At 37.4% G+C, this 20751-nt stretch overlaps 2 protein-coding genes across 4 annotated transcripts; one reads left to right on the top strand and one right to left on the bottom strand.

The window, feature by feature from the left end:
- The first annotated feature begins 2178 nt into the window (after positions 1–2178).
- On the top strand, positions 2179–3210 carry LOC137708923 (uncharacterized mitochondrial protein AtMg00810-like). The gene has a single exon (XM_068448084.1). The coding sequence runs from the start codon at positions 2179–2181 to the stop codon at positions 3208–3210; it is 1032 nt and encodes a 343-aa protein (XP_068304185.1).
- A 2497-nt stretch (positions 3211–5707) lies between these two features.
- On the bottom strand, positions 5708–20612 carry LOC137709363 (nudix hydrolase 3-like). 3 transcript variants are annotated; one of them, XM_068448455.1, is made up of 23 exons: positions 19807–20612; positions 19314–19493; positions 19022–19099; positions 18627–18723; positions 18284–18417; positions 18066–18147; positions 17196–17282; positions 16674–16780; positions 16031–16202; positions 15699–15952; positions 12205–12286; positions 11385–11450; positions 11038–11115; positions 10831–10926; positions 10337–10443; positions 10087–10255; positions 9000–9083; positions 8470–8564; positions 8260–8350; positions 8020–8166; positions 7578–7644; positions 7257–7405; positions 5708–5866 (listed from the first exon to the last, which is right to left on the bottom strand). In XM_068448455.1, the coding sequence occupies exons 1-22, from the start codon at positions 19896–19898 to the stop codon at positions 7308–7310; spliced, it is 2463 nt and encodes an 820-aa protein (XP_068304556.1). In that variant the 5' UTR covers positions 19899–20612; the 3' UTR covers positions 5708–5866; positions 7257–7307. The 3 variants fall into 3 exon arrangements, with proteins under 3 accessions (XP_068304556.1, XP_068304555.1, XP_068304557.1); XM_068448454.1 differs by having other exon boundaries at positions 10831–11115; XM_068448456.1 differs by lacking the exons at positions 5708–5866; positions 7257–7405; positions 7578–7644; positions 8020–8166; positions 8260–8350 and having other exon boundaries at positions 8500–8564; positions 9000–9202; positions 10831–11115.
- Positions 20613–20751: the final 139 nt, after the last annotated feature.

Below are 20751 nucleotides of genomic sequence, written 5' to 3'. Positions count from 1 at the left end.
CGATGAGACTGCATCAAAACCTTCATCAAGTACATCTGGCTTCAAGGCCTTGGCCATCTCAGGTACCTTTTGCACATCTTCATTGACTTGTAATAGATCATGGATTATTGACACTGGCGCTACTGATCACATGACATCTAGTTTTATTGGGTTGCACTCTACCAAACCATCAAGCCAAACACATATTACCAGTGCCAATAGAACCACTTCCCAAGTTATGGGAGAAGGGTCTTTATCTCTTACATCATCTTTAAGTCTTGATTATGTCTTAGTTGTCCCTTCACTCGACTATGACTTGTTATCTGTTCCTCAAATCATTGATTCCTTTAATTGCACCGTGTGTTTTTAGCCATTGTATTGTCTCTTTCAGGATCTTCTCACCAGGGCCGTGATTGGATGTGGTACTAGGAGGGGAAAGTTGTATTATCTGGACTTGACAGACGACAGCAGTAAGAGATTAAGTCACGCACATCATGTGAGAGGAGATGAGTCTATCAGGATGAAGAAAATTTGGCTATGGCATAGACGATTAGGGCATGCTTCTTTCGGTTATTTGAAACTGTTATTTCCAGATTTGTTTTCCCAGTTTGCTGAATCAGACTTTCATTGTGAAACTTGCATTTTGGCAAAAAGTCATCGTATTTCTTATCCATTAAGATTGAATAAAAGTTCTCTGCCCTTCATGATTGTCCATTCTGATGTTTGGGGACCATCACGAGTTCCCACTATTAGTGGTTTTAAGTGGTTTGTGACGTTTATTGATGATTGCACCCGGATGACCTGGGTTTTTCCCTTAAAGCAGAAAAGTGAAGTCACCGCCAAATTCAAGTTATTTTATCAATATGTTGCTACTCAGTTTGACAAGAAAATCACTACACTTCGATCTGATAATGGAGGAGAGTACGTCGACCATGACCTACATAATTTTTTAAGTCAACATGGTATTGTTCATCAAACCACATATGCCTACACACCACAACAGAATGGTGTCGTAGAGCGTAAGAATCGACATCTCTTGGAAGTTGTTCGTGCCTCTTTATTTGAGGCTCGTATGCCTCATCATTTTTGGGGGGAGGCTCTTTGTTCTGCTGCTTACCTCATTAATAGAACACCATCCAACACTCTTCAGTATCAAACTCCATTTCAGACATTGACCACTCTCCTCACCATGCCATCCACACCAAATCTCGAACCACGTCTATTTGGCTGTGTTGCTTATGTTCAAGTGTATCCACATCAGCGTGGCAAACTTGATCTATATGCACTACGTTGTGTCTTTGTGGGATATGCTGACACTTAGAAGGGTTATAAATGTTTCCATCCTCCTACTCAGACCATGCATGTTACTGCAAATGTGAGTTTCCACGAGAGTGAGTTCTATTACTCAGGGAGAGTTTCTGAGCATCCTCTGCAGGGGGAGAGCTCTATCTTTGCAGCAGATACTCAGATCATCCAAATTCAACAAAATGTTTTAGAGCAGTCAATGTCCAAGTAACCAGCTACAGTGGTGCCACAAGATCAAAAGTTACTGGAAACTCCAGATCACCAATCATCCAACCAGGTCCTAAAGATTCCCCGCAGGTAACAGAACATTTAAACTCCAACTTAAGCACTTTACCTGAGTCGAGTCATACAGGAAACATAGGTTATCAGTTACCTCCTTGTACCACTAGAGGGATTCCTAGACAACAATATGACTCGGACCCAAAAACAAAAGTTAAATACCCTATTGCTAATCATGTGTCCCTACATAGGTTGTCTCTGTCATGTGCATCATTCGTATGTCAATTATCCACTATTTCTATTCCAAGTAATGTGCATGAAGCTTTGAAAGATCCTAAGTGGACTCAAGTGATGAATGATGAAATGAAGGCCCTCCAAAAGAATTCCACTTGAGAGATGACTATCCTTTGTAAAGAGAAGAGAATTGTGGGTTGTAGATGGATATATACAGTAAAGTTCAAGGCAGATGGCACCATTGAACGATACAAAGCAAGATTGGTGGCAAAAGGTTATACTCAGACTTATGGGATTGAGTATGGGGAGACCTTTGCCCCTGTAACCAAGATAAACACAATTTGGGTACTTCTTTCTCTAGTAGCAAACCTAAATTGGCCATTACACTAGTTTAATGTCAAAAATGCCTTCCTGCATGGCGACCTAGAAGAAGAAGTCTATATGGATTCTCCTCCAGGATGCAAGATGGGGCCCAATTCTGGCAACATGATGTGTAAACTGAGAAAGTCTCTTTATGGATTGAAGCAATCACCCAGAGTATGGTTTCGAAAGTTCAGCAAATCAATGAAGGAGTTTGGATACAAGCAAAGTAACTCAGATCATACTCTTTTCTTGAAACATAAGAAAGGTAAAGTCACTGCCCTTATTGTATATGTTGATGACATGGTAGTTACCGGGAATGACCCAGAGGAAAAGGCAGCATTGCAGCACCACTTGGCAAGTAAGTTTGAAATGAAAGATCTTGGTGCTCTAAAGTATTTCTTAGGCATCGAAGTGGCTCGTTCAGAACAAGGAATATTTCTTTCACAATTGAAATATATCCTTGACATTTTGACTGACACTGGAATGTTAACCAGCAAACCAGCAGATACACCAATGGAGTTGAATCATCAGCTTAGTGAATATCCTGATCAGGTACCCACCAACAAAGAAAGATATCAACGCCTCGTGGGTAAGTTAATCTATCTAGGACACACTAGACCTGATATAGCATATGCCGTAAGTGTGGTGAGTCAGTTCATGCATGCACCAAGTGAAGCCCACATGGATGCGGTAAACCGAATTCTGAGATACTTGAAGTCATCTCCTGGAAGAGGATTGATGTTTGCACGACATGGTCATCTAGATGTTGAGGGTCACACTGATGTAGACTGGGCGGGCTCTGTTACTGACAGGCGATCTACATCTGGATACTTTACCTTTGTGGGAGGCAATCTAGTATCTTGGCGAAGTAAAAAACAGGAAGTAGTGTCAAGATCAAATGCTGAAGCAGAATATCGAGGTATGGCACACAGAGTATGTGAGCTACTTTGGATAAGGAATTTGTTGGGGGAATTGGGGTTCAAACCCAAACATGCCATGCAACTAAATTGTGACAACAAAGCCGCAATAGACATTGCACATAATCCAGTGCAACATGATAGAACCAAACATGTTGAAGTTGACAGACATTTCATCAAGGAGAAGCTCTAGGCAAAGATCATTGAGGTATCATTTGTTAAATCTGAAGATCAACTTGCAGATGTCCTCACCAAAGCAATCATAGGCAGAGTATTTCACAGCTCACTTAGCAAGTTGGGCATTGACGACATATATGCTCCAACTTGAGGGGGAGTGTCAATGAGCTGTACATTCCTAATTAGTCTAAGTCAACTATTTGATTCTGCAAGATTATAGGCTCATAATTACTTACCTAGAATAGTTTCCTAGGCTCTGTATATATAACCTTCCTATTGTTATACATCGTGACATATAAAAAAAAAAGTATAATTTTTTACCCAATTTGAGAACATGGACAGATAGAAACTCTACCAACCATAGTAGAGCAGAAAATCTCATCATCGAGAGACAAGCACATATAAGGATATTCTAATTCAAAGAGGATTTATACAGTGTAATATATCACGAAATGAAAACTGGAAACTAAAGCACCTAGCTACTTTTCAAAGGTTCTTCGTTTTCTTCCTCCTTCATGGAATGTGCATCAACTCGCTCTATCGAGTAAAACTAGGCTCTCCATGTAATATTCAATACATGAATACCCTGGATCTGTATGATTTCCTAGAAATTCATTTATGTTGTTCTTAGGATCATGAGAGACCAACTTTCCAATCTTCCCTCCATGGCCATACATTTCTAACAGAAACTCACCATTCTTCCTGCACCCCATAATCTGTATAACTAGGAAATTCGGGGTGATATTTCTATCAACAGAGAATTTCTTTGTCCATGAATCCACCACCCCATACTCTCTCATAATCCAAATACTAAGCATATTTTCCTCATAGTGCTTCACAACAATAGACTTTCCAGCAGCTGAAATATTGTGAAAGATCGTTATTTGATTTCCTCGGGAAATTTGTGCTTCAGAGCAACTCCAGCCTGAGGAAGGCCCCTACTGCAACTTCCTATTCAGGAAGGCCCCTACTGCAACTTCCTATTCAATCCCCTCTAATGAACAGTTAATGGACAGTAATTATCTTTTGCATCTTCACTCATAAACTCAATAGTCATGACAATAGGTAATAAAATATTAGTATTTTTTATTTTATAAAAAATAAAAAATAATTTTATTTGTAATTTCGGATAGGATTTTTAATCGGTCTCGTTGAACCACGTGTCATTAAATAAGAAATTACAATTCAAAATATTTGAGAAAATATAAAATTGTGGTGTAAGTTGGAAGATAAGGATAGGTAATTGTTATTAGCACTCCAAAAATCTCATTCTACACTCCAAACTTTCTATATTAGGAAAGAAAAATACACTTATGAGGAGTGTAGAATGAGATTTTTGGAGTGCCAATAACACTTCCCTAAGCATAACATATTTATAGAAAAAATAAATCAATTTTTTTCTGATTTTTATTAATTTTTTACATTTTTAATTACTATTTTATTTTTATTTTTATTAATTTTAAAACGTGGCTAACGTCATCCTGATATCTGCCAAGCATCACACAGTCTCGGGCTCTTGGGCCACCAATTTGAACCGGACCTCTCACTCAGATTCCTTCTCAGTTCACACGCCCGCATGGGCTGGAGTTTGCAGCTCTGGCTATTGGGTTGGACAAAAGGCCAATTCATCGAGCTACTCCCCCCGCTGGAGTTGCCCTCGTAGTCTACGATGCCTAAACTCCTAGACCTTAAATAATTGTTCAGCAGCTCCTCGGTCAAAGGTGTTTAGTCAGGGCATCATTTTCTTGCCAGTTAATAGAAAGCCTATACAAACTTGGCTGCTGATATTGATGTTTATAGTCAGTCTACTCTCTAAGTCAAGTTAATTGGAAATTTCCTTGCAATAACGAACACAAGGGAAGCACAAAGAAAACAAGTGAAGCACTTTGCTCCCTTTAATGTTTTTTTTTTTTTTTTTCAATTCTAAAATTATTCCAAGTTTTTAATTTGCAAAGTCTAAAATGCCATTACATTTTATAAAATCATCAAAACTGTCATCATCAATTTTTTCTAAGGTTGCACGTTGAAAACCCAAAAGTTTTTTATTTTCTGATTATTTTGGAGGCTTGAGCAGTCCACTTGGTCTTATCTCTTCCTCTCCATCTTCTCAAATCTCTCTGCATCTTCATAACCTAAAATTTTTGTGGAGGCATGTATGCTATTTCTTATCTTAAATTTGTATATAGTGTGAGAATTTTACTGGTTATATATTATTTTTGACGAAATTGTTGTGAATGGACTCGAAAGCAATAAAATATGGCCTCATAATTGAAACAAAAAGGAGAAAACATAAACCAAACATTCGGCCTCCTGTTGATAGAGAATAAGTGTCCCCTGCATATATGGATCTTTAAAACATCACCCTATTTAAAAGAAAACAAAGCCATCTTCTTATTATCTATAGCATTATATGAATCTTTAAAATAGTAACGCAATACACAAAGTCATTCAAACAAGAAGGTTTCATATCCTTTGAGTCGAACATGCATATAGATTATTATTATTAGCCCTCAGGTCATAACTAATTATTAATTGAACATGCATATAGATTATTATAGCTTCCATGATAATATGAAGATCCCCATCAGGAGTCTTGCCCTTGTTAATACCCATGAGCTTAAATCCCTCATGTATGCCAATAACTTCCTCCATCGACAAATGCTCAATATTACCTGTTAATTTAAAATACCAAAAGAACCCAAAAAAAAAAAAAAAACATTAGTAACCGAGGGCATATACAAATCGAACGTACAATTAAAACAACCTAAAAATCAGTTGCTTGTTAAGATTACAAATACTGCAAGCAGTGGTGTACTGCATTATATAGCAAGTATTAGATTACAAATCATGCATCATTATTTTTAACTTACTTTTGTGTTGTTAGTTAGGATTACGTGCTATGATTTTTTTTTCTTTCTCTTTATAAATATGTCAAAAAAATATAGTTAAGGATGTACAAGATCCATATAGGGAAGGTAATGAAAAAAAAAAAAAAGCAAGGCAATGCAAGATGATGCAGGTGTAGAGACATTTATAAGCATTTGTGTAGCTGAAACATTAGCCGGAAATCAAATAGGTGGTCATCTTAATAGGATTGGATGGAAAAATGTTATTAAGAAATTTAATGACCTTACTCAAGGGTCATATGTTCATAAACAACTGTGAAGCAAACTATCTTTGCAAGTGATGAGTGGCGGGAGAAAAAAGTGAAGGTGAGAAATTATTATCTCAAATCAATGGAGAATCCAACTGCATATTTATGTTTTTTTTTTTTTTATCACAATTGGTTAATTGTAGTTGGTAATATTTCAGGAGAATCCTGAAGTTGCAAAATATCGAAATAGTGGACTGAAAATGTTGACCAACTGGACATTTTGTTTGAACGAGAAGCTGTTACAGGTGTAGGTGCGTGGGCAACCTCACAAGAGTTGATGAGTAATAATGTCTAGAAAGATCCAATAGGTGAACAAAAAGACAGTCAAGATGATTTGGAGAATGAAATAGATAATAATGATCGACTTGATGACATAGCTGATGCTGAGACACCTTCCCCTACTTAACCTTCAACATAAGGAAAGGGAGCAAAAAGAACAAGAGATTCTAAAAGAGTTGGAATTGAGGCCAAGATGACAGAACAATTAGATGGTATTTTAGAAGCTATAAACAACTGTTCTAAAAGCAAAGATAAGCCTGGTTGTAGCATTGAGGAAGTGATGGAAGTTTTGGAAGGAATGCCTGAAGTTGTGAATGATGATGAGCTCTTTATGAAAGCTGCTGATATCCTCACTGAAACAAAAAAATAGAGAAATGTTTGTTGCATTGAAGCAAGATTAATCCTACGATCAATCAATCATGCTTACACAGTTTTATGACAGCTTAGGACACTATTATTCAGACGAGGAAAATGACTTGAGTCGCTCGACTTTATTGCACACCAGACTCGACTCAATCTTCCATTTGGTGCGACATGCGACTTGTCATCCATTTAACCATCTTACATCCATAATGTACCACAAGTAACCAACCAAATAACAAAGTAATCATGTACGCGTCTGTACTCACCCTCATGTTGTGTGTAGGTCAAGTCCGTATATTATCCATGCATCCCCAAACTCAGAGGAGTTCATAGAGCATAGCAATGAGAATTATCGCACCACTCAACAAGATTACTGCGAGATAAAAAGTCATCGAAGCCTTGTCTGTCTCATGATCTGCAAGTTCACGGTACAAAAATGCGGAGATTGGTTGATACCTGATATATTCAATAGGTAGAGGAAGAATAACAAGATGGGGGATCAAGATATAAAATGTTGCATTCTGTCATTAGCTCAGGAATTATGTTGTCATTTACTAGCATCCTTGAAAGATGGTAATGAGACTCACCCATTTGTTGTCTTTGCTCCAATATTTTATCAATTACCGGGAATGTGGGAACTATATCCACGGGGACCTATGCAAATAAGAAAACGTTAGTGACTGCATGACGTTGCCATATGATTCGCAGAAACTTAAAGCATCTTTTTGGATTACAGATTTCAGTTTTGGATTTTCCTTTATATGGGATTTCCAAACATTTAAAAAGAACAGAAGGGAGCCGAAAACAAACTACATAATTCAAATCACCGAATATTTCTCAATGCGAAAAATGCAGCTTGATAAATACGATCACAAACTGTCAACTTGATCAAATGAAAACTGGGAAAATGTCTTCTAGAAATTTCTGTCTAATAATGCCAGTGATTTTCAAATATCAGCTTAATAATATGCATATAATTGCCATAATTCTTCATATTTGGATCAAGCTTATCAAAGTAGCCGTTCGTACCTGAATTTTCTCTAATTTCTGCAGAGCAACTTTTATTGGGTTCGTCATTATGCAGTATTTCTGAAGCAGTGCATTTGCAGCCTCCTTGTCACCTTTTGCTTGTATGGTGAGTATTGCCCTACTCAGGTTCTCAACTGCACCTTCAACCTTTTACCAAAACAAAGGAGTAGTTATACATATGGCCTTGATGTGTCATCTCAGGGGGCATAAGGAGGAAATTTGGAACTTGAGAAGTAATACCTTGGTAAAGTCAACAGAAAATGTTTCATCAGGATTCAAAATAAAGGCTCCTTCCCCATACAACCAGTTAAATTGCAACGCTTGTCCTTTTCTGCAAATATAAAATATCAGATACTTTGGTGGCCAAACATGCTAGATGCTTACTATAGTATAATTTGCTTGCTGACAAGTGACACAAGTGGACTAGAGGAGGGTGAGTTACTAGCTTACCCATGAGCTTCTTCAAGACCAAACCGTACGGAGCGGAAGCATCCAGCAAGAAAAGAAACATACATAGACTTCAATAAACTCTTTGAGAGCATGTCCTGGAACCAGCAAGACAGAGAAATTTGGAACTTCAAATAGCATAAGCACTAGAACACAGCTTGTATGCCACCACACGATGAAATTATGAATACCAGTGACAATAACACAACTTCTTATGAGAAAGAAAATTTTCATTAATAATTATTAAAATGAAAGGTAAAATGACTCAATCAACAAGAGGTCCGGCATCATCTTGATAAAAGAACTTTTTTTGTCAAACGATAGATTTGTTAGATTAGAGAGCCGATGTAAGGGCAACACTCCTCTCCACCAGTGTGGTAGAAGGCCACTTGTCTTGATGATAACATAATTAAAACCAATGAAAGATGCAAATGTGTCAACAAAAAAAAAAAAAAAAAAATTGTAAACCAAACTATCCCACTGATGAGATAAAATGAAGCGAAGCAATCTCAACCAAATTAATCGCCACTCACCTTGTGGATTAGGAACTTCAATGCCCAAAGGCCAACTATATCAGCTTTTGCTTCTTCCAGAGCTGAGTGGAGTTCTTGCAGTTCCTTTATCAAGAGATGAAAGGGACACAGGGCAAATCAGATTTGGCATTAAGAAAACAGTGCACACTTGATGTACTTAACCTTCCGAAATTTCCTTCTTTTTTTATTGATTTTTCTTAAAACTGTTTAATATGACATTAGAAACACAATGAGAAGCACAAGAACTTTGAATACAATCGTAAAAAATAGGTAAAAATTATGAGAATATCTTTTTTTTACCATAAATAATACAACTGATCTAAAAGATGCTTCATAACTAATGAACTCCTCCATCAGTTAAAGAAATTCATTAAAGTCTAAAACCCCAAATCAAAAATAAATAAATAAATATGCAACTGGGTTCCTGGGGTCATATAAAAAAATTGACCAATAGTCATCTATAGAGACTTTCTATACTGACAATGTCAAGAATCACTGATTGGGATCCATTCACAAAAACTCGAAACAAAACTTCTAATTTTGATGCAAGATGTTCCATTTGAAGGAGGCTGGAAATATCATTGCCCACTTTAACAACTAGGCGTCATGCTCGTACATACATGATGACATAAAGTGCCTTAACACCTCAACAACATAGTCATCACATGCCTCGACAATATGAAGACACTGTTTTTACGAAAAGTCAACTAAGGTGGGCATCACTTGCGCCGCCGCCACCACGATTGACTGTAAAAAGCAAACTAAACTTAAGCAACCGAATAGGGTTTTGCAAGGAAACACAAGATTTCAAGGAATTTGCAAGGAAACTGGACTTTAACAAAGTGTTCTTGCTGCAACACTTTAATTCTCAAATATGTTTCAATGTCTCTCTGTAGTAAGATAGGTAGAGCTGGGAAATCAACCTCAAGTTTTAATGTGCATTGACCAGCAACAATTACTATAAAATTGACAATAAAAGTTTATTAAACTATCTATTCTGCTAGATATACTGAACCTTATTTTGAAGAATTGTTTGGTTTACTATAGTGAACAAGTAAATTAGATAATTTATAGTGATGTCCCTCACCAATCTCACTGTTGACTTTCTACCATCTGGAAGTGTTATGCTATGAGGTCCAATCCCATGGCAGCACTCATGGCAAATTGTGTGAGTGAAGAAAGATTCAAAATCTACAAGTTCCCGTTGTTCCTTTGTAATACAAACATCGGCTATAGGCAGAAGAATGTGCTTGAACCTGACATTACCATTCCAACACAACAGATCAAAATTTGGAAAAGCAATAATGGATACTCATCTGAGGGAAGGAAAATTTTACTTGGCCTCTGAGATATTCTTGAGCATGACCAATGACGTTCCTCGATCTTTTACAATACGCTCGTCATTTGGTAGATTAAAAGCAGTAGTTTGAGGACCCTTGACATCCTGGGGTAAATTTTGAAGTTGTCAATGTCACTTCACCAACCAGATCAATTTGCATATATATAATATATTATTAAACAGAGGTCAAGAAGACTCTGACCTCCATGGACTGACCTTACAACTAAGAAGAAAACTATTAATTAAAACCCGAGCCACTACTAACTTTACTTGTGATTGGTAGATTTATGAGAAACTCAAACCTAAATATGACACGTATGTATTTTCATTTTCTACCCTCCAAACATTTTTTTATTGACTATTTGGCTCAACAGTATAGGGTTAGAAGCAGGGAAAACCATAATCCCAGTCATTGTTCCTCTGTGATGAAAAACTTGCATGTTGCCATAGATTAGAACATCTTGAAAGATTTACCAGAGTTCCAAAACTTACTCCGGCATTGTAAATAAGATCGATGACTCGAATAGAAGCACATATCACATCTTTGGACTTGTAGACACTGTCCAGTGGCAGATTTTGTTCCAAAACCTTATAAAAATAATAATAATGGATGGTTAAAAGGAATAACAAAGCTGTCAGGATCTTTATTATTTTGGTAAGATATTGCATCTCTGGTAGAAAATGTTTGTAATACAGTACCTGCAAATTGTCACCAAAAAGCTGTACTTGAGCAGTTGCCTTGTCATCCCGAACTCCAATAAATGCTTCAAAAGTAGCCTGAAATAAAAGGCAGTTCAATAACATCTAAAGGCCGAAAATTACTACCATGCTACATCACTTAAATTCCCAAATATGTCCTTTCAGAAAATAAATGCCCAAATGCAAGAAAATGAATAGTATAAAAAACTTAATGAAAAAAAAAAAAAAAAATAGAAATCTGAGATCAATATCATTGTATTTGCAGTACGTCAGTCTGATCACATTTAAAAATACAAAGTGATAAATGCCGAAGCTCAAAACACAAGGGTGCTCCACATAAAAAATACCTTGTATCCAAAAAGAGCATCTTCATATGTTTCATACGGACCAATAGTAACATCCAGCTTAGAGTCCTACAACAGAACAGTAGCCAAAAACAAAGGCTGGTTCAACAGTCTATGCTCTTAAGAATTTACAGACAATAAGCAAATAACAAGAGGAAAACAAGAAAGCTTCCATGCTTTCACTGTCTCATCTTCTTGAGACTATGGTACAGGTTGTTCCGAGAAACATGGTTGAGTTTGGTGACTTCACAGTTCACCCAGTCTTGTGTATAACTATTTAGTGAGAAACACTGTGCTTATCGTGGTGGGCAAAAGCTAAAGTTTTGTAAAGTTGTAGTCTGTTGGCAATTTTTTGGGTCATTTAAGCAGGCAAGAATGATCAAATATTTGAAGGCAAGTGCGCGGTGAAAATGTATTTCTAGTGGATAGAAGATATGCTGTTAGTACCTCCACTGGGCCGCTGGTTTCGAATTTATTTTATTGCTGTTTAGGTTATACATTAAGAAAGAAAATTAGATAATAGGGGATTTTATTACAAGATATAACCCCATTGTTCAGCACAGGAATAGGCACGGATTAGGCTGGGCAATGCAACTTTAGAAAACTAGATATTCTTGTTAAATTAAATAGAAAATAATTTATGACCGTCTTCATGTACGCTGTAAAACCAATAATAAGACCATATAAACTGCGCGCTAGCAACTTCGACATATTAGTAAAATAGCTCGTGGAAAAATTGTTTATAGGAAGGAACAAATAACCAACACCCTATAACTGAATTATAATTCATGATTGTAAATCGTATATTAAATACTCTACTAACCAACTCCATCCAGGCTATATCTGAGTCATAGTAGTCATTTGAAAGGAAAGCATCGGCCTTGCTGTGAAAAAATCTCTTCAAACTTCATAGCGAACAAAAAATTAAGTTAATATTTGTACAAAGATAATATTTAGCACGACCACTGTCAAGTTTTGTAGTTGTAATTTTTTCTAACATCAGTATTTAGTGTTGGGGAAAAACTTAGAGTACACAACTCTAACACAAGTGTTGGAGAGACAATACAAGTAAACAAATTACTTGTATTACACAAACAAAATATTACAACACTATCAAAGGACACTCTCAAGAACAATGACACTCACTCACTTTCTAGAGACAAACTCTAAAGCACTCACACTCTTACAAGACTACTTACAAGGCTTCCCACTCTCTTACTTAGCTCTTCTTAATTGATTGGTTGCTTGTTGATTTGTTGATACAAATGGTGTGGATGCCTTCTCCTTTTATAGGCATGGATGGAACCTTGGAGAAGCATGGACACACCATGCTAGAGATATCTAGATAATTCCACTAACTTCCTAAGCTAGAATTATTTACACTAATCTTGCATGTTGGTGGAAACCTCACCATTCTTCTAGACTCTTCCACCAACTTAAGAAACAACATTCTAGTCATTTCTACAAAGTACTACTTTAACTTGGATAATCTAGCTAACCAACCTTAGTGAATGTTCTAGAATTCTTTATTCTAGATTTGTGTAGGTCATTTAATGAGATGGGGTTGATTTCTTTAACACTCTCCCTCAACACCATCTCATTATTCTCTCTACGTTGGGTTGACAACGCTTCATCTTGAACACCCATTTGTATGAGATGGGTTTCACATTTCTTGGCCTTGCCACTGGATCCCAAGTTTGATATTTCTTTAACACAACATCCTCTTCGCCCAGATGTATGCCACTCAGAATTCTGTGATGCTTCTTTACACATCTCAGCTTCAACTGCTTCTTCTACTATGGTTGCGGTTGCGTATTTGAGATTTGGCTTCAATATTCCTGTTGACCTCCTTAGTTGTGATCATGGAGTTGATACTTCCACTTCACTAGATCTAACTTCTTCAGTTTTCCAATGACTCTTAGGTACTTCTTGCTTGACATCGTTACCATCAAGCAATTCCTCGAGCTCATCTGGACTCGATTGGATTTGGGCAGCTTGGTCTCCCATTTTCTCCTGCAACATATCTTTAATCTCTCTTGAGTCAGGCAACACTTCATTTTTTGAGCACCACCAAGAAGATGCTACAGCATCCCATTCTTCATCCATAGCTAGATATGCTATGGTGTCCCAATCATCTTCACTTTTCTTCTCTGAGTTGGCAACATTACTTTCTACAGGCTTTTTGAACCAGCAATCATTCACCATATGGCCCTTCTACTTGCCTTCAAACCTTTTATTATTCTGGGACTGACCATGATTGTCGTGATACTTCGGAGCTCCCCTTGGCTGAGAACTCCCTCCTCCTTGATGACCTTTTTCCTTGTCACCATTTCTTTTAGATCCACCACCAGCACGCTGCTTAAAGCTGCCTTTACTTTTGGTGTAGAGCGCTTCCTCCTCACCTTTTAACGAGACCCCTCCCATTTGCTTTGCCAAAACTTCTTGATCGGCAAGCAAATTCTCGAACTCAACAAGTGATGGTTGGGTCGGCCATCCTTGTACAGCGGCAACGAAGCCTCGATATTCAGGTCTCAATCCATGGATAATTATTCTTTTTATCCTGGATTCTACAATGGCAGCACTAGGATCTAATTCAGAAATTTCACGGCAAATAGACTTTACCTTGTGGAAATACTGCGCAATCGTCATGTCCCTTTGGTTCACTGATAACAACTCGTTCTCGAGAAGCTGCAGTCTTGTATTGTTCCTCTATGAAAAGAGTGTGGCGAAGGTGTCCCATGGTTCTTTTGGTGTCTTGGCCTTCCGTATGTGCTCTAACATGTCATCTTCAACTATGGTTTTTAAGGCAAACATGGCCTTACCTGCCTTGATCTTCCACTTCCTCAAAACGCCGCTGGTGTCTTCTTCTGGCTGCGTAACTTCATTACCGCCGACGACATCCCAAAGATCTTGGCCTTATAGGTAAGACTCCATACACGTCGCCCACGTGTTGTAATTTTTGTTGTTCAACTTCTTGATTACTCCAACAACTTGAAGATCTCCCATCGTGCTGGCAGAGCTTCGATAAGCCAAACAAGATTAACGAATAATCTTGTGAAGTACTAACTTCTCACGATTCTCAAAAGCTTTAATAGAGACGGTCCCTGATCGTACCGCTCTGATACCAATTGTTGGGGAAAAACTTAGAGTACACAACTCTAACACAAGTGTTGGAGAGACAATACAAGTAAACAAATTACTTGTATTACACAAACAAAATATTACAACACTCTCAAAGGACACTCTCAAGAACAATGACACTCACTCACTTTCTAGAGACAAACTCTAGAGCACTCTCACTCTTACAAGACTACTTACAAGGCTTCCCACTCTCTTACTTAGCTCTTCTTAATTGATTGGTTGCTTGTTGATTTGTTGATACAAATGGTGTGGATGCCTTCTCCTTTTATAGGCATGGATGGAACCTTGGAGAAGCATGGACACACCATGCTAGTCATTTCTACAAAGTACTACTTTAACTTGGATGCCTAAACCATGCTATAGATATCTGGATAATTCCACTAACTTCCTAAGCTAGAATTATCTACACTAATCTTGCATGTTGGTGGAAACCTCACCATTCTTCTAGACTCTTCCACCAACTTAAGAAACAACATTCTAGTCATTTCTACAAAGTACTACTTTAACTTGGATAATCTAGCTAACCAACCTTAGTGAATGTTCTAGAATTCTTTATTCTAGATTTGTGTAGGTCCTTTAATGAGATGGGGTTGATTTCTTTAACATTTAGGACTCTCATTTCCCCTCCCATGTGGACCTCTCCCATCACTGGAGAGGCCAACATGCAGAATTCACTATAAATTGGGAGATTGCAATTGCAAAGAGTCAAACTTAATCTCTCTCACTCTAACTCACTCTAATTTAACATTAAGAACTTATGGATGATGAGTTAATGTGTTTAAATACAGAGTTTCACTGATAAAAAAGAAAAAGAAAGAACTGTGCTTTATAAGGTACAACAACAGATACAAATGACATATTCCTTTACATATAGAGGGCAAGTTTTTGTCCCATGATATTTCATTGTGATATACCACTGGATACCAGTCACAAAACAAGCCATACATACAGCCAAATATTAAGGGATAGCTGACATCAAGGGACATAAAAGCCATATATCACAGTAAAATATCAAGGGATTTTTGTTGGACTCTTGTCTGATTTACTTATACATTGTAAAGCTTGAAACCTCTGTAAATTAAACCCACACTGAACCAGTGAAAATTTCATATACAATTATTAACCTCATAATCAGTAATGAAACAACTTAAGAAATGAAAGTCTTCAGACTCATACCTAGGGGAACTGGCCAATTCACCAGCTTTATGCAAGAACTCAGCTGCTTGTGTGAGGAAAGCATTATACTCTTGGGAGAAAGGAACACTATATAGATCATGAGTGGATGTCACTGAATGACTTGTGCTTTCATCTGTACTGCCATACAAGGATGAATCCAGACTTAATTCGCTTTGTCTTTTAATAACTGTGAAAAAGCTTGTTGCAGCTTGTTTTTGGTCCTCTGTTAGACTTTTCTTCCACAATTCAAATTCCTACACCGAAAGAAACTCTTTTGTCTTCACAAACGTAAAAAAATCTTTCCTATAATACAATGAGCTCATTCAATATACCACTTTGTCCATGTCTGGCGGATAGAAGTTTGCACCAGGAGGCTTCAGCATAGGAAATGCAGCTTTGTATTCAAGTCCCTTCCACCCAGTAACCCGTTTTGTTGCTTCAGGAAGCAACTTTATAGCCGAATCTGCAGTTGTCAAAAATGCCTCATTTTCATCAAGGGACGACCTGTTCATAGAAAATGAACTTAATATTTTTATTTTCATTGTTAAAAGGAAACAGGGATTTTACAGAGGGAGAAGCAAAGAAAAAAGGGGGTGAACAAGAAGTCCATCCATTCAAAACAAAGAAACTAAACAAGCAAGCCACATTCAGTACGCAACTTTGGTTCTGCCGAGATGAATCACATCACACTAAAGGAGAAATTTCAAAATTTAGTTTTAACAAGCAAGCCACATTCAGTACAAAATGAAAGTAAAGCAACCCAATTTTTCACATAACCAGAAAATTTAACAAACCCTGCAGAATTTTTCCATTGAATCAATTGTACCAAAGCCCAAAGCCGGACATTTACTCAAGTAGTAACTTCCCAAATTACACAAGCATACCCACACCAAGGACACACACAACATGGTATATATGTACGTAAAACTGGCATGTGCATACACCTGAAAGAGCACTGAGTTAAAAAATACATACCATGGACCCTTATTAATAACATAGTACATCCATTTCAACTTGTCTAACTGTGATGCATCCGCATGCTTCTTCAGCCAATCCCTTAGAACCGGATTACAGCACCAAACCTAAATGTAAATTTAGAAAAATGGAGTGGAAAAAATCAGAAATGGTCAGTTCAACATTGTTTAAGGATTTAAAAAAAAAAAAGAAAAGAAAAGAAAAATATGCGCGTGACAAACTAGCTGCAACACATGAAAATTACAAGATATTTCATACAGCCTAGCTCATTAGTGCATTTTTACTTTCGTGTGAAATAGTAAATTATAGTGCAAAATATGTTCCAACATATGAGTGTGCAGATGCACACGACTGATGATAGTCAGATGTACCATGAAACAGCATCACACATCATGGTTTTCATGCATATCAATGATCATTATGCATCAGAGATTCAGAATAGCCTAACAGCGCAAATACACAGATCGGAGTGTCTGCTTAGTTATTTAACTATGCATGTACTTCTGTACAAGTCTATACAACCTGAAGGTAAAAGATTTGATCTATAATTGCTGCAGCCTTAGTTAGTAACACCAGGGCCTCCCTGTCTGCCTCTGTAAGACCTGTTAACTGCAACAAAGAAACAAAATATGCCGAACTTAACTTCAAGGACCCAACCAACTAAAAGAAGACGGAAGGACACCAACAAATTACAAAATATGGGAAAGTGGGGGAAAGGAACTTCAACATCAAAAGTGTATAATATCCTATATTCTAGACACGAAGTTTAAATAGAAATACGACAAAACAAATTACACCATTTGCTTAAATATCTGTAATAATACTGTTCCGTGTTCACCTTTTAGACAAGAAAGGTTCTTGTACTTTTACTCAACTTTAAAATTTGTTTGCACAGTTTGCATGTACTGGTTGTACAAATTACAGAAAGTGGAAAGAACAGTATGCAGCCCATAAATACTCGCCAAGAAATCATTTGTATCCCCAGAATATTGGATGGAATGAACAAATTCAATAACCACAAGGTTTACAAAAGGAGCTCAATGCCTTTGAAAGCCCTTGCATGCCTTTTCTGCAGTATGCACATGAAATAATACCTATAGAATTCATAATTCACATCACCCAGACACAGTGCAACCAAAAAAGTCAAATGCAGATTTCGGCGTAAGCAAATTAATCCCAATCGCTAAAACAAAAGATGAAGCTTCTTGGCAACTCAGGATGAAGCAAAATCTTATGATCATTTTGCCTTTCCAACTTCAGACAAAAACTTATAACCATTGCAACATGACAGAATAGTCTAAATCAAATGAAGTAGAGAAGAAAAAGGAATAAACTAAAGAAATAATTTACAAAAAGACTAACAGATGCAAGAATTGACTACAGGGAACTAACCTCGGCACTGAGGGTAACAGGAGCATAACGTTGGAGTTGCTTTTGTAGTGTTAAACTTCGACCTATAGTGTTCTCCTTGTACCTTTATTAAATTTAATATGAAATAACAGACATAAGAAAGTAGCGAATATCCAAGAAATTTGAACTTGATAGGGAGATATGGCATGTCTTTCTGTTTTCAAATTTATGAACATATTGATCTACTATTAACTGCATACCTCCGTGCAATTATGTCAAAAAGCTGACCATATTGCCCATTTACGTCGTAGGGGAAGAAATCAGGGTCTTCTTTAGCAAGTAAGTTTCTGTAGTCCTCATAAGAAATATATTTAACAGCAGAGACTTCCGTTTCCTGTCATTAAACAGAAATGCAAAGATGTTCAGATACTCGTGAGAATTTCTATGGCTACATAGGCACATAGCAACGAATATCAAAAAATCATCTTCATAGTTTACTAATTTTCACCCCTCGTCTTTGAACTATTTCTAAGAACGATCAATAATTCTTATGGCCATACTTCCTGCCTTAAAGAGAATGTAACTGACAGATCTTCTTCTCACCTGAAGAGTAAATGCTTCGAGAGGGATCGGATTCACAGTGGTTACCAAATATACATCATTGAATTCATTGTTAATGAATTTTCCATCATTTATCACACTGCATTCAAAATGTAACATATTAATATACAATGTCTTCTATCAATTTGATTTCCATATGTACTTTTGTGACACTTCTACCTCCTGTCAATTCCAGAACTTGTTCTTGATTACAATAACAACGAAGATGTCTAGCTACGCACATCAGATTCCAACTTAACACAAAATGGAAAAATTAAACGTGCAGACCTAGTAACAAGTAATAGCAATATTTTAAACAAAAACTAGTTTATGATAAAATATGTTAGATAAAGAAATATACATATCCAACAACAGAATAAAGGAATTGACCTACTGACCACTCTTCAAGATAAACGAATAGCATTTCAAATGCATCCTTTGGAAGTACTATACCCAGCTCTTCTTGAAGCTCCCTCCTGAAACATACATTTTTGTGTTTTAGTGTTTTAGTGACCACCGTTCAGAAAGCTCCCAGTTTTAACCCAAAAAAAAAGCAACTAAAAAAAACTATTCGGTTGTAAATGCACCTTTAACAATGCGAATATATTATCAAACAACAGTTCATAGATAGCAACGGGTGTAAGTACAAGCTATAAGTATGTTACAGGTAGGGGCAATGAAACTTTGTACCGAGCTGTTGTAAGTGACGAATCACCAGCGTATATGTGTCCAGCGCTAGAGATATCCCACCGTCCCGCCCACGAATCCTTGCAGTAGTAACGGTTTTGGATAAGCAGCTCTTGTGTACTCTCAGCAAAAATCCACACATGAACAGCTCGATGGTAATCCCCGTCTCGATGAACATCTCCCCTACATGAGCATCAATAACATTCATTATACCACAAACATAAACAGTTGAATCTAAACATTCAGAACTAGTGGGTTATCAGCACAAATTTCTTAAAAATCAGAAACACAACATTTACATACATACACATTAATAAAACAGGGGTTGGAGTTTATCTAAATTGGTCAATTGAGTTGCTCAATTTACTTGATAATTGTAATTGATTCACTTACTTTTCTTAATCCATATCATTCCCTTCCACAATATTTTCCGTTTGTTTTCCAGAAATTACAAGAAAATAATTAAATCAATTAAAAAAATACTAGCTCTGCTTGCCTGGGCTTGGAAATGCCGGTCTTCTGGCCGGTTTTGGTGAGCACGTCAAAGTACTCTTCTTGTGTATGAACATCACCTTCTGTCACCGCCATTGCGCTAATCGCAACTTTCAGTCGGTCGAATCGCCGCCGCCCCCAGAGATTATTCGGTTCTGATTTCTCACTTTATTGTCTTCCTCTGTTTCTCTGCAAAAGGTGGAGTATGCGTGCTTCCACAGCACTTAAAGAACCTCGAGTATTCTGCATGCTTCCGCAGCACTTAAAGCACCTCGAGTATTCTGCATGCTTCCACAGCACTTCAAGCACCTCCAGTATTCTGCATGCTTCCACAGCACTTCAAGCACCTCGAGTATGAAAAGACAAGAAAGATACATTTGAAAACAAAGTTAGAGTTTTAAGAAAAACTAAAATAAATTAAATCATGCAAGCCACCATCACTGTTACCATTGCCACCACAACATTCTCAACTGCCATTGCCCATGCAACCATGGCGACCACCACCTCCACCATATCTCACCACCGCCACCACCATCACATCCATCAATCCCATGGCCACCACTTTTTCACCTCCAATGTCTCACCACAACCACAAGCACCTCCGCCGCTACCAGCACCACCAGGTCCACCACTAACATCACCAACGCCACCATACCATGGCCACCAGCACCACCACATTTTCCACTACCATCACCCTCAAAACCATTGTTAACACAACCAACGCCTCTGCCACCATCTCCGCCATCATCAAAGAAAAACAGGTGATTGATTGTAAGAATAAGAACGTTAGCAAGGTTGAAACCAAGGCCGAAATTGCCAAGTTCAAAGCTGATGAGATGGCCAAGGGGAATGAGTTCATAAGCTCCACTTTGTCATGCAGCCCCCAACAATAATGAAAACACATCATTCAGTATCCGGATTGAAGTCGTATTCGCATCGACACTCATTT

Source organism: Pyrus communis, chromosome 11 (genome assembly GCF_963583255.1).
Source record: "Pyrus communis chromosome 11, drPyrComm1.1, whole genome shotgun sequence".
Lineage (NCBI taxonomy): Eukaryota > Viridiplantae > Streptophyta > Magnoliopsida > Rosales > Rosaceae > Pyrus > Pyrus communis.
The sequence above is the reverse complement of the archived record's forward strand: the minus strand, read 5'-3'. Positions and strand labels throughout refer to the sequence as shown.

Excerpts from the sequence above, each read along its gene's own strand:
- LOC137708923 (XM_068448084.1), top strand. The coding sequence starts at position 2,179 with ATGGATTCTCCTCCAGGATGCAAGATGGGGCCCAATTCTGGCAACATG.
- LOC137709363 (XM_068448454.1), bottom strand. The coding sequence starts at position 19,898 with ATGGCGGTGACAGAAGGTGATGTTCATACACAAGAAGAGTACTTTGAC. Across the intron at positions 18,418-18,626 it reads TCGAAGCATTTACTCTTCAG|GAAACGGAAGTCTCTGCTGT; the intron begins GTGAGAAGAAGA and ends GTTTAATGACAG. Across the intron at positions 9,084-10,086 it reads GAAAGTCAACAGTGAGATTG|GAACTGCAAGAACTCCACTC; the intron begins GTGAGGGACATC and ends CTCTTGATAAAG.